This window comes from Scyliorhinus canicula, chromosome 5, assembly GCF_902713615.1.
Source record: "Scyliorhinus canicula chromosome 5, sScyCan1.1, whole genome shotgun sequence".
Taxonomy (NCBI): Eukaryota; Metazoa; Chordata; class Chondrichthyes; order Carcharhiniformes; family Scyliorhinidae; genus Scyliorhinus; species Scyliorhinus canicula.
The window spans coordinates 155,045,776-155,057,868 of NC_052150.1; the positions used below are offsets into that span (position 1 = coordinate 155,045,776).

General features: G+C 52.7%; 1 protein-coding gene across 8 annotated transcripts in view; it reads left to right on the plus strand.

The window, feature by feature from the left end:
- Window positions 1-12,093, plus strand: part of kat2b (K(lysine) acetyltransferase 2B) — a 180,547-nt gene that overhangs the window by 41,583 nt on the left and 126,871 nt on the right. For 3 of the 8 annotated variants that reach the window (XM_038797852.1, XM_038797853.1, XM_038797857.1), the window contains exon 1: window positions 7,134-7,568. The exons of 1 other annotated variant lie outside the window; for it this stretch is intronic. In XM_038797852.1, coding sequence (XP_038653780.1) covers window positions 7,251-7,568 — 318 coding nt within the window. In that variant the 5' untranslated portion in view covers window positions 7,134-7,250. Of the gene's footprint in view, window positions 1-6,218; window positions 6,345-7,133; window positions 7,569-8,764; window positions 8,898-12,093 lie in introns of those variants that run through there. 4 more of the 8 variants (XM_038797850.1, XM_038797851.1, XM_038797854.1 and 1 more) reach the window with 3 other exon arrangements.

Sequence of the window (12,093 nt, forward strand, 5' to 3'; positions counted from 1 at the left end):
GCCGGCGTTGTGCAGACACTGGGCGGGGTGGCCAGTCCCAGTCGCTGGCTGATGTGGTGCAGTCCCAGACAGAGATGGTCCACTCATTGTGCTCCATGGCCGCAAGCATGCAGAACCCAGTTGAGACCAGAGCGGGCCTCCAGGACTGGCAGTTTCAGCTGGCGGGGGGCTTCAGAGGATGGCTCTACTCGCACCCCCATCCAATGGAGTAGCCCGGGGGCCATCGGGCACCCGGGAGAGGAGGAGGTGATGGGGCCCATGCCAGTGACTCCCACGGGAGAGAAGCAGGCCCTGTGGGAGGACCGTGCCCCAGCACCCCCAGCCCAGAGATTAGACGGGACCGTGTGATGGACTGGCCAGTTCACATGCAGGGATCACCTAGGTGGATGGTGCTACTGTGGGCATGTGTTACACTTTGTCATACAATGTGGAGTGCCAGAGCTCAGGTTATCATCGTCCTCCATCCCATGGACCAGTCCCGCTGTCACTGCCAACACAGGGCCCCCAGCTCGTAGCGCCGCAGGTATGTATAATAGAGCGGTGTGCAAGCAGGTGGTGAGGGGCTGTGGGTCTGGGATGTGGTGTCCATGTCCTGGCCAGCACACCCCTCCTCCCTCCCCCTCTTTCTGCCCCCTCCCTCTACCCCCTCCCACCTAGTCAGTGAACCTGTAGGTGATCAGAGCGTCGCGTACGCGGTGGCCCTGGTGATGATGTCGTGTAGCTCATCTGCCTGCCCGGGCCCCATGTTCTCATAGTACCTCTTCCCCCGCATTCTCCTCGTCCGACAAGTCCTGCCCTTCCATGTCCTCCTCCAGCACATCGCCCCTCTGCTGTGCGATGTTGTGGAGGATGCAGCAGGCCACCACAATGCGACGCCCCTCTCAGCATCATACTGGAGTGCCCCTCCAGAGTGGTGCAGGCACCTGAAGCACATCTTCAGGATGCCGAAGTACTGCTCGATCACACTCCTGGTTGCTGTATGGGCATTGTTGTAGCAGGTCTCCGCGTCGGACTGTGGCCTCTGGATAGATGTCATCAGCCACGTCCGCAGCGGGTAACCCCTGTTGCCCAGGAGCCAACCCCTCAGCCGGGTTGGGGGTTGTGTGCAAAGATGAAGGAGTTGTGCCCACTGCCTGGGTATCAGATGCAGAGATGCACGATGCGCAGTTGATGGTCACAGGCCAGCTGGATGTTCATTGAGTGGTCCCTCCTTCGGTTTGTGTAGAGCGGTTTGTTATCTGCAGTTGCCCCTGGGGCGACATGCATGCCGTCTATCGCTCCCTGGACCTGGGGCACCCCGGCGATGGCAGCGAATCCCGCTGCCCGGGCATCCTGATGGGCTCGGTCCACATCGAAGTGGATGTATTGCTCCGCCTGGGCATATAGGGCTTCCGTGATGGCGCGGATACACCTGTGTGCCGAGGTCTGTGAGATTCCGGCAGGTTCCCACTTGGTGACTGGAAGGACCCCATCATGTAGAAGTTCAGGGTAACTGTCACCTTGATGGTCCCATGGAGCAGGTGCTCCCCCCCATACCCCCACGGTGCCAGGTGTGCCATCACCTGGCAGATGTGTCGCGCTATCTCTCTGCTCAGCTGGAGGCTCTGAATGCGTGCCATTTTCAGGGTGCTTGAGCATCCCGATTTGGCGTCAAACCGGCCCCGAAACGGAGAATCCAGTCGTTATATTGCTGCTCCACATTATTTGTCCATGAAAACATACATTTGGAACTATACTCTGGTCTCTAAATACTGGTTAAAATGTATTGATAGTTAATTGGTACAGTCCTAACATAAGACTAAAATGTTCCCCAGCTTTCAATTCAGTTTTAGGGATATGTTTTAAATTTAATATTGCACTGGTTGGGTGCAATCCTGTTGTGGTTTCTGGGGTCTTACTTGCTGGCTGGAAGATAGATGAGACACCAGCCTGCCTAGGCCCGCTGAACCACAAACCGATCAGGCGGTGGCATGGCCAGCAGTGGGTCTTCCTCTAGAATTAAGATCCTGGGGATGGACTTCCGGTGGCTGCGATGACGTAGGAAGCCACACATTGGGGAGCTCCCGTTTTAAACTGACTTTTCGGCTCTTTTTAGATCCCAAAACGGAAATTTTTCGACGTCTCCCGGTGGGGGAAGGTGTGCTGAACGACTTTCCCTGCAGTCCATGACTCGAACTCGGAGTGGAAAGGGGGAAAAAACGGCAGCAGCTCCCCAGAAAAAACGGGGGAAGGAATCCAAGATGGCGGCCGGCGGAGCTCCAGAGGAGTGGAAGCAGTGGGCCCTGGAGCAACAAGCTGCTCTCCTGCGCTGCTTCACAGACTTCAAGGCTGAGGTACTGAGCTCTCTGCAGGAAACAAACAGAAGGCTGTCGGAGATTCAGACCACCCAGGGTGCTGCCATCAAGGAGTTGCAGACGCAGGCCACTGAACGAGAGGAGGAGGTCGTGGTCCTCGTGAGTAAGGTGGAGGGGCACGAGGCACTCCACAAGAAGTGGCAGGAACGCTTCGAGGAGCTTGATCACCGCATGAGGCGGAAAAATCTGAGGATCTTGGGCCTTGCGGAGGGGCTGGAGGGGTCGGACCTGACAACCTATGTGGCTATAATGCTGAACTCGCTAGTGGGGGCCGGGTCTTTCCATCTGCCCTTGGAGCTGGAGGGAGCACACAGAGTACTGGCCAGGAGGCCTAAGGAGAATGAACCCCCGCGTGCGGTGCTGGTGAGGTTCCACCGCTTCAGTGATCGGGAGTGTGTGCTGCGCTGGGCCAAGAAGGTGAAGAGCAGCAAGTGGGAGAATGGGGTAGTACGGATCTACCAGGATTGGAGTGCGGAGGTGGCTAAGTGGCGGTCCGGATTTAATCGGACGAAAGAGGTGCTTTACGGGCAAAAGATAAAGTTCGGAATGTTACAGCCCGCGCGCCTGTGGGTAACTTATTCGGACTGGCATTATTATTTCGATTCCCCGGAGGAGGCGTGGGCCTTCGTGCGGACGGAGAAACTGGACTTGAACTAGGGGTTGGGGGTTGCGGGGTCGGTTGTAAATTTTAGTGCTGGATTCTGCTGTTGCTGTGTTCTCATTTTTTTTTGTACTTTTGCAATTTTGATATGGTTATTTACGGGGGTGTTGTTCTGCTATGTTTGTTTTTGCTGTGGGGCATTGTTTGAGTTGTGTATCTTGCGGGGAGGGTTGGGGGGGTTTGTTGTATTCTATATCGGGTTGGGGGTATTGAGTGGGGCTGGTATTTGGGAGCTGCGTCAGAAGGGTGTGGTGGGGCAGTGCGAAAGCGCGGGCTTTCCTCTGGTTTCCCGCGCTGCGGGGCTGGGGGGCGGAGACGGTGACGGGGGGAGGCAGGGCCTTAACTGGTTCTTCCCCGCGCTGGAGCGGTGCCTGGAGGAGGGATAGATTGGGGGATGATCCCACTTTGGGAGGGGTCGGGTTATTGGCGGGAGTTTCCGGGGTCAGCAGAAGTTAGCTGACCCACGGAAGTACAATGGAGGACGGTTCGTGGCTGGGAGGGTTCCTAGCCTGGGGGGGAAGGGAGGGGGGGAAAGGGGAATACCGGGTTGCTGCTGGTAGGGTCAAGAAGGAGCTGGTGGGGGCTGGGGGGACAGAAGTGAGGTGATGGGTTCCCGGTGGAATTTTATAAAAAGTTTGTGGACCTAGTGGGCCCCTTGCTGGTGCGGACACTCAACGAAGCGTGGGAAGGGGGGACTTTGCCCCCGATGATGTCGCGGGCGCTGATCTCGTTAATTGTAAAGAGGGACAAGGACCCCCAGCAGTGTGGTTCATACAGGTCCATATCTCCCCTCAACGTGGAGTCTAAGGTGCTGGCAAAACTCCTGGCCACCAGGATAGAGGACTGTGTGCCAGCGGTTGTGCACGAGGACCAGACAGGTTTTGTGAAGGGAAGGCAGCTGAACACGAATGTGCAGAGATTGCTGAATGTCATCATGATGCCGCCGATTGAAGGGGAGGCAGAGATAGTGGTGGCGCTGGATGCGGAGAAGGCCTTCGATAGAGTGGAGTGGGGGTACCTATGGGAGGTGTTGGGGAGGTTTGGATTTGGTGAAGGGTTCATTAGATGGGTAAGGCTGCTATATGAGGCCCCGATGGCGTGCGTGGCCACGAATAGGAGGAGGTCGGAGTACTTCCGGCTTTACCGAGGGACCAGGCAGGGTTGCCCCCTGTCCCCCTTGTTGTTTGCACTGGCAATCGAGCCGCTGGCGATGGCGTTGAGGGATTCAGAGTGGTGGAGAGGCTTGGTGCAAGGTGGAGAGGAACATAGGGTGTCGTTGTATGCCGATGACCTGTTACTGTATGTGGCGGACCCGGTGGGAGGGATGCCGGGGGTGATGGAGTTGCTAGCTGAGTCCGGGACCTTTTCAGGTTATAAATTAAATTTAGGCAAGAGTGAGGTGTTTGTGGTGCACCCTGGAGACCAGGAGGAAGGAATTGGTAGGCTCCCGCTTAGGCGGGCAGGGGAGAGCTTTAGGTCCCTGGGGGTGCAGGTGGCCAGGGACTGGGGGACTCTTCACAAGCATAATTTCACCAGACTTGTAGATCAGATGGAGGAGGAGTTCAAGAGGTGGGACATGCTGCCATTATCGTTGGCGGGGAGGGTACAGTCCGTCAAAGTGCTTCCGAGGTTCTTGTTCCTCTTTCAGTACCTGCCCATCTTTATCCCCAGAGCCTTCTTTAGGAGAGTGACTAGCAGTATTTTGAGCTTTGTGTGGGCGCATGGGACTCCGAGAGTGAAGAGGGTGTTCCTGGAGCGAGGGAGGGATAGAGGCGGGCTGGCGCTGCCCAACCTTCTGGGGTACTATTGGGCGGCCAATGTGTCAATGGTGCGTAAATGGGTGATGGAGGGGGGAGGGGCGGCGAGGAAAAGAATGGAGATGGCATCATGTAGAGGTACGAGCCTGGGTGCCATGGTAACGGCGCCGTTGCTGCTCTCCCCTAAGAGGTTTACCACGAGCCCGGTGGTGGCGGCGACCCTAAGAATCTGGGGACAGTGGAGGCGGCATTGGGGGGAAACAGGGGGCTCGATGGAGGCTGCACTGGGTGGCAACCATCGGTTCATCCCGGGGAACAAGGATGGGGGATTTAGGGGGTGGCAAAGGGCGGGCATCAGCAAATTGAGGGACCTGTTTATTGGCGGGAGGTTTGCGGGCCTGGGGGAACTGGAAGATAAATTTGGGCTTCCCCAAGGGAACATGTTCAGATACTTGCAGGTAAAGGCGTTTGCTAGGCGACAGGTAGAGGAATTCCTTTTGCTGCCCTCGCAGGGGACGATGGACAGAGTGCTTTCGGGGGTGTGGGTCGGAGAGGGGAAGGTGTCTGACATCTATAAGGTAATGCAGGAGGTGGAGGAGTCGTCAGTGGAGGAGCTGAAGGCTAAATGGGACGAGGAACTCGGGGAGCAGATAGAGGACGGGACTTGGGCGGATGCCTTGGAGAGAGTCAACTCTTCCTCCTCATGTGCGAGGCTTATTCTCATCCAATTTAAGGTGCTGCACCGGGCCCACATGTCCGGGACTAGGATGAGTAGGTTCTTTGGGGGTGAGGATAGGTGCACCAGATGTTCGGGGAGTCCAGCAAACCACGCCCATATGTTCTGGGCATGCCCAGCACTGGAAGAATTCTGGAAGGGGGTGGCGGGGACGGTGTCGAGGGTGGTTGGATCCAGGGTCAAACCAGGGCGGAGACTCACGATTTTTGGAGTTGCGGTAGAGCCGGGAGTGCAGGAGGCGAAAGAGGCCTGTGTCCTGGCCTTTGCGTCCCTAGTAGCCCGTCGAAGGATTTTGCTACAGTGGAAGGATGCAAGGCCCCCAAGTGTGGAGACCTGGATCAGTGACATGGCGGGATTTATAGGTCAAATTTGCCCTGAGAGGATCAATACAAGGGTTCTATAAACGATGGCAGCCTTTTCTGGACTTCCTGGCTCAAAGATAGGTATCTTTGGTCAATAGCAGCAGCAACTGGGGGGGGGGGGGGGGGGGGATGTTCCTTATTGTAGTGTCTATTCTGTAACTTTATATTGTTAATTTGCGTTGTTGTTAAAATGCTGTGTTGTTCATGGAGGTGGGGCGAATGTTTATGATTGTTAATATTATTGTTATTTTTGGTATTTTACTATGGTGCGTTATTGTTGTATAAATTCAAAATTTTTCAATAAAAATTATTTTAAAAAAAACAAGATCCTGGGGATGGAGGTCTCACGAACCAAGCACCTCTATCCTTTCAGAGGTTGGAGCTGGAGTACACAACTGTGTCACTGGGGAGACCATGACTGTTACTGGAAGGACAGGCACCAGAGTCCCAAGATCAGGAGTGACTAGGCCATGGGTGAGTAATATGGAGGGGGAGGGGGGGACCGCAGGGAGAGGGGATGAGGTGGCTCTCAGTGGCCTTCCCCCTTCCGATGTCCAGTCCTTGATCAGGCACAGAGTGCCTTTAATTGAGGGACCTGTGACAAGCTGGCACACAGCTTCATCTGCTATGCATGTTGCATTGTGGCAGGTGTGCCTCAGTTAGATTAAATTTATGGTTGTGGGTTGAGGCCCTTAAGTGGTTATTAATTTGACCACTTATGAAGGGTCTCAATTGGCTGGGGGGGGGGGGGGGGGGGGGGGGGGGGGGGGGGGGGGGGGGGGGGGGGGTGTGGAAAGGTCGACCATGGGCCTTCCCGCCCAAAACTTAATTCTGCTGGTGGCGGGGTTGAGGTATGCCCCCATGCCGCCTTATCAAATGCCTTCCTGCTTGCAAGCTCAGGTGTTGCCGATGCCAAGTGAAACCATTAACTTAACGTGTGTTGCCTAAACAAACTGAAGGGGGTTAAGCTAATACAGGACAAAAAAAAACAATAGCTATCAGTGAGATGAGGATTGCCAGATCGGGAGCAGCAAAACATGGGACAAGAGTATAACAGCCGTGAAATGTTGGCGTTTCCATTATGCAGCCTTAATTGAATTTGGACAATATCGCTTTGTTTTGTTTTTTGATTGGAGTGAGTGGTGGAACAAAAAAAAAATGAATGGGGAATAACCTGATGTGCGTTTGTGTGAGTTTGTGCTCTGTACCGCCTCTGGTGGGGTGCTGCTAAATGCTGAGGACTACATACTGTACACAGGGAGGCAGGACAGGCAGTGAGCTGCCACCAGCACCGCTGTGGTCACCATTCCAGCCCGGATCACTTCCTTAAAAAAAAGCACAACACTGAGGCTCCGCACGTACAGAGTAGCGCTGGGAGCCATGGCGGAGAGCGGCGGCGGAGCGGCAGCAGCAGGAGCAGGAGGGCTGCAGCAGGGATCGCCGCAGCCGCCGCTGCCACAGCCACTGCCGGCGGCGGCGGCGGCGGCGTGTGTGGGCTCCTCGGACTCGGCGACCCCCGTGCCGGTGTCGCTGGCTGTGCCGGTTGCCAGCTACGCTGCGGTTGCGGAGAGCGGCCGTTCGGCCGCCGCGGGGAGTCAGCAGCAGCAGCGGGAGAGGATCGCGCTGAGGAAGGCGCAGCTCCGCAGCTACCCCCGGACAAAGAAGCTGGAAAAACTCGGCGTTTATTCCGCTTGCAAGGTAACCGACTGGAGGCTGCTGCCCCCGCGAAGGGGCAAAGCACAAGGAGGGGGAGGAGGGGCACTCGCTGCAAACAAACTAAACTGGCTTTTAGAAGCAAGCTTCTCCAATGAAGTGACATGTCAGAATTAATTATGTTTTGACTGTATTCGTGTCAGGTCGGCTTGTTTTGCAATAGGGGGCGGGTTTGTTTCTGACTCTGGCGCTTGTGTGTTGTAAACAACGTTGGGATTGCTACATGCTGTGTCATTTTATAAAACTCGATGACAGGTTTTGAGATTGCAATGTTTGTGCAATTTTCTCGCGTGCTGGTGTGGCAGACTCGGCTGTGTAATGTCAGTGAGTGAGTTTATTTCAGGTTGACTTTGGGTGCCGATGGGCTGCCAACGAAGTACATTCCTCAGTTGCAATAATGTTACTTTCCTTTCAGAAAAGTGGGGACTTGATATAGATCTCTGGGCTAAACAAGAAGATGCAGTTTTTTTTTCTGGCACAGACACTACGATGCACGATTAACCCGCGTCCATTTGAAGTGATGCAAACTTTGTGCAGTGATTGCAGCGTGTGGCCCAGCATGGCTGAGTGGCTGTACGTACAGCAGGAGGTCCAAGTACGTGCCAGGCCAGCACACGTTATAGCTGGCCTGGATATTTGAAAGACAGCTGACATCTCTTACATTTTTTTTGGGGGTGGGGTTGGTGTGGGTTGCACTATGGCTGCGACAGGTGTTGTAACTGTTTCAGAAAGAGTCCCAGAAAGAGGCCTTCCAGGTTGCCTGTTGCAGCACCGGCAATCTTATTCTAGGAGGTGGAAAGGAGAAGAGATATCGTGTTTCCACAGGGGGCCAGGAAGCCCAGTAAGCATAAACTGCAAAGGAAATGGAGAAAGTAGCCATGGGGTCTCCTGACCTGAGGGTGTGTTGACATGCTACAAAGAGTTTGAAGGCCTCCCATGCGTGGTCAAGTTCAGTGAATGCATGTTCAAATGTCATCTGTCACCCACTGGACCACCAACCTGACATAATGCTCAGCCATCAGCTCTCGCAATCAGGGCTCATGCCTAACATTAATACGCTCCACTTCATCCTTACACTCTTATCACATCTAGCAGCTTCCACATACATCCAACTATTCAGCAATGACATGTAAATCAGCCATTGCAACACATGCACTGACACTTTTCCTTCTCTCTTGCAGGACAAGGTCACATATAGGAGGGAGCAACAGAGAATCAGTGGGGGACAGGCACAACTGCATCTCCTGAACATTTTGGAGGAGAGGGTACTGCAAATTTTTGCAACCAGCATTGCTGAGAATATTCAGATTGACAGTATGTTCCTACCTTATACATCTTTCTAAATCCCATTTTTGCTTTTCGATAACTGGCTTCTGGCCAATAATGAAGGGTGTTAAACAAGAGTCAATATCTGATGAGGAAGTACTCTCATTTGATTTGATGTTCGCAGCTGCCAACTCAGATATTGGTACTATGTGCACATTAGAGGGTAAAATAGAGGTGGGGTTGAGTCACAGGATAAAAGTGGGCTGCAGCTAGGTCAGAGGGAAAGGGTAGCATGTGACCCAGCTTCCCAGAAGGAGTGGTTGCTGACAGGTTCGGCTGCAGAATACTCAAATCAGGGCCTCAAAGGATGAGATGTAGCAATAAGCTAATGGGTATGTACACAAAATTACTTCGTGCTTTGGTAGGCTTGCGCCATGCCAGGGAGCATGGAGGAGTCAGTCTCCAACTTTGCACAATGCTTCATGCAGAATTTGGAGACTATCCTTTCCAGTGTGGAAATGATAGCCAACCCCATGACAGCATTAATGCACCCAACTGTGACACATACAAACATATAAGTTAGGAACAGGAGTAGGCTACTCAGCCCCTTGAGCCTGCTCCGCCATTCAATAAAATCATGGCTAATCTGATTGTAACTTCAACTCCACATTCCTGCCTATCCCTGATAACATTTCACCCCTTGTTAATCAAGAATCTATCTTAAAAGTTTCAATCAAGTTGCCTCTTACTCTTCTAAACTCTAGTGAATACAAACCTACCCTCTTCAACTTTTCCTCATAAGGTTCCCCAACCATGATGTACCCTGATGCAGCGTCTAGAGAACGCATGTATCAGTTTCCTTTGCAATACAGACAGAAGCAACCTTACAATGCTGCAGCGGAAGCTCAGGCTAAGGTCATGAGATGCATTGGTGTTGCCATGCAAGCCTAGATCCACAGTCTGTTGTCCAGCAATTTATACTGAAGCACTGCCCCATGTAAGAATCTTTTTCTCGGGAGGACAACATTTGGACTTCCATCACTGCCCCTCCATCAATGTTCTTGATCGTGCCTCTCAGCCAGCCCAGACCTTTGCCATCCATGCCGAGCTTTCTGAAGACATGTCTTTAATGCCCAGAGTTGTTCATGGGCAGCCGGCAAGGCCATCTGCAGTCTTCCCCTGTGAAAGCCAGCAGCCTTCCACCAGCCTTAATATAGCCACTGCGGGAGCAAGTCTTTTTTTAAAAATAAATTTTGAGTACCCAATTAATTTTTTCCAATTAAGGGGCAATTTTAGCATGTTCAATCCACCCAGCCTGTGTACATCTTTGGGTTGTGGGTGCGAAACTCACGCAAACACGGGGAGAATGTGCAAACTCCACACGGACAGTGACCCAGAGCCAGGATCAAACCTGGGACCTCAGCGCCCTGAGACTGCAGTGCTACCACTGCGCCACCGTGCTGTGCTCGCGGGAGCAAGTCTTAAGAGAACCAGGCAACGTAAAGGCACCACAAGAGATGTATGATCCACAATAGAGGGAAGGAAAAGTGGGAAATTATGGGAGCAATGGTGATGTGGGGATGTTCTTAAGGGAACTGGAGTCTGAGAGGCACCTGCAGACAGCCTCCTTCCTGCTCGTCCTTCACCCTCCTGAGGTGCTCACAGAAAGCCTAGTGGCAGGCAATGTGCCCTTATATTGGCCAGATTGGATGAATGCAGCAGAAATTTCAAAACATACTTCAGTGAGAATTGGTGAGCTACCCCCTCCGAATGGTCCAGGAAGCACAGCAATTGTTGGGAAACCTGATGGGTTGGTCCAATATGTTCTTGGTTGCAACATGGCTCTTATTGTGCGAGCAATGCCCATGTAGGGGTGAGTGACAGGTGGCAGTGGGAAGTCATGAACCTCATGCGCAGAGCAGGTAGACCCTGCCTGAAGCAGCCACCCTCTTGTTTGAACATGGCTTGAATGGCCGACTGTAACAGGATCAAAGCATCGTGGCTGCTACTTGGGTCACCTGCGTTGATCACGATGATGTTGCGTACATGGTTGAACACCAACTGCATGTTAAAGAAGTGGAACCCTTTGTGATTTCTGTACATCTCCTAAATGAGATGTGGCACCTGCTTAAACAACATGTGTTCAGTCGATGTCTTCTGGCATCATTGAGAATCCCTCTGTTGAACCATCCAGCTTGCTCTTCCTGCTTCTCGCTTCTTAGAGAGCCTTAGAGGACTTCAATGACCTGCCTGATGCAGCAATATCAGTATTCCCAATTCACCATGCAATGTCAGCCAAAAGGAAGGATCCAGAGGCATAGAAATTCAGGACGATGATGACCTTGACAGCCATTGGTAATATTGTCTTTGCCCAACTCTGTGGCTGCAGGTATCGTTTGAACGAGGTAGCACAGTTAGTGACCACCTCCTTGGTGAATTGTAGCCACTGCAGTCACTGCTCCTGGTTTAAATGGAGGTAGAAGTTATCTTTGAATATTCCAGCTGGGTATACCCTACTATTGAGAGCCTTTCCTCTCCTCCTTCTGTGCACAGTTTCTGTGCTGTGAATGCACCACCTCCCTTTCATGCAACCCAACAGGAACTGCAATTATAGACCTTATGAGTGGGAGAAAGATTTCTGCTCTAGAGCTCTTCAAGCTCCACTCAACTCATGCAAAGGTCCAGTACCACTCCTCTATGACTCCAACAACTTGTTAAGCGTTTCTCCAACAACCCAGTACACAGAACTTTCATGAACGTTGTAGCGGGAAGCCAGGGGGTGCCTGTGGTGATAGCGAATGTATAAGCCGCAAATTGAGATGATGAGGATTTTTTGAGGTGGGTTTTAGAGACGATTCCAGACCTGGACACTCATCGGCTGATTATGGAGGGAGATTTTAAAATGGTTCTGGATAACGTGGATGAGGAGAGGATGTTTCCACTTGTAGGAGAAACTAGAACCAGAGGACACCATCTCAGACTCAAGGGACGATCCTTTAAAACAGAGATGTGGAGGAATTTCTTCAGCCAGAGGGTGGTGAATCTGTGGAACCCTTTGCCGCAGAGGCTGTGGAGGCCAAATCACTGAGTGGCTTTAAGACAGAGATAGATAGGTTCTTGATTAATAAGGGGATCAGGGGTTATGGGAAGAAGGCAGGAGAATGGGAATGAGAAAATATCCGCCATGATTGAATGGCAGAGCAGACTCGATGGGCCGAGTGGCCTAATTCTGCTCCTATGTCTT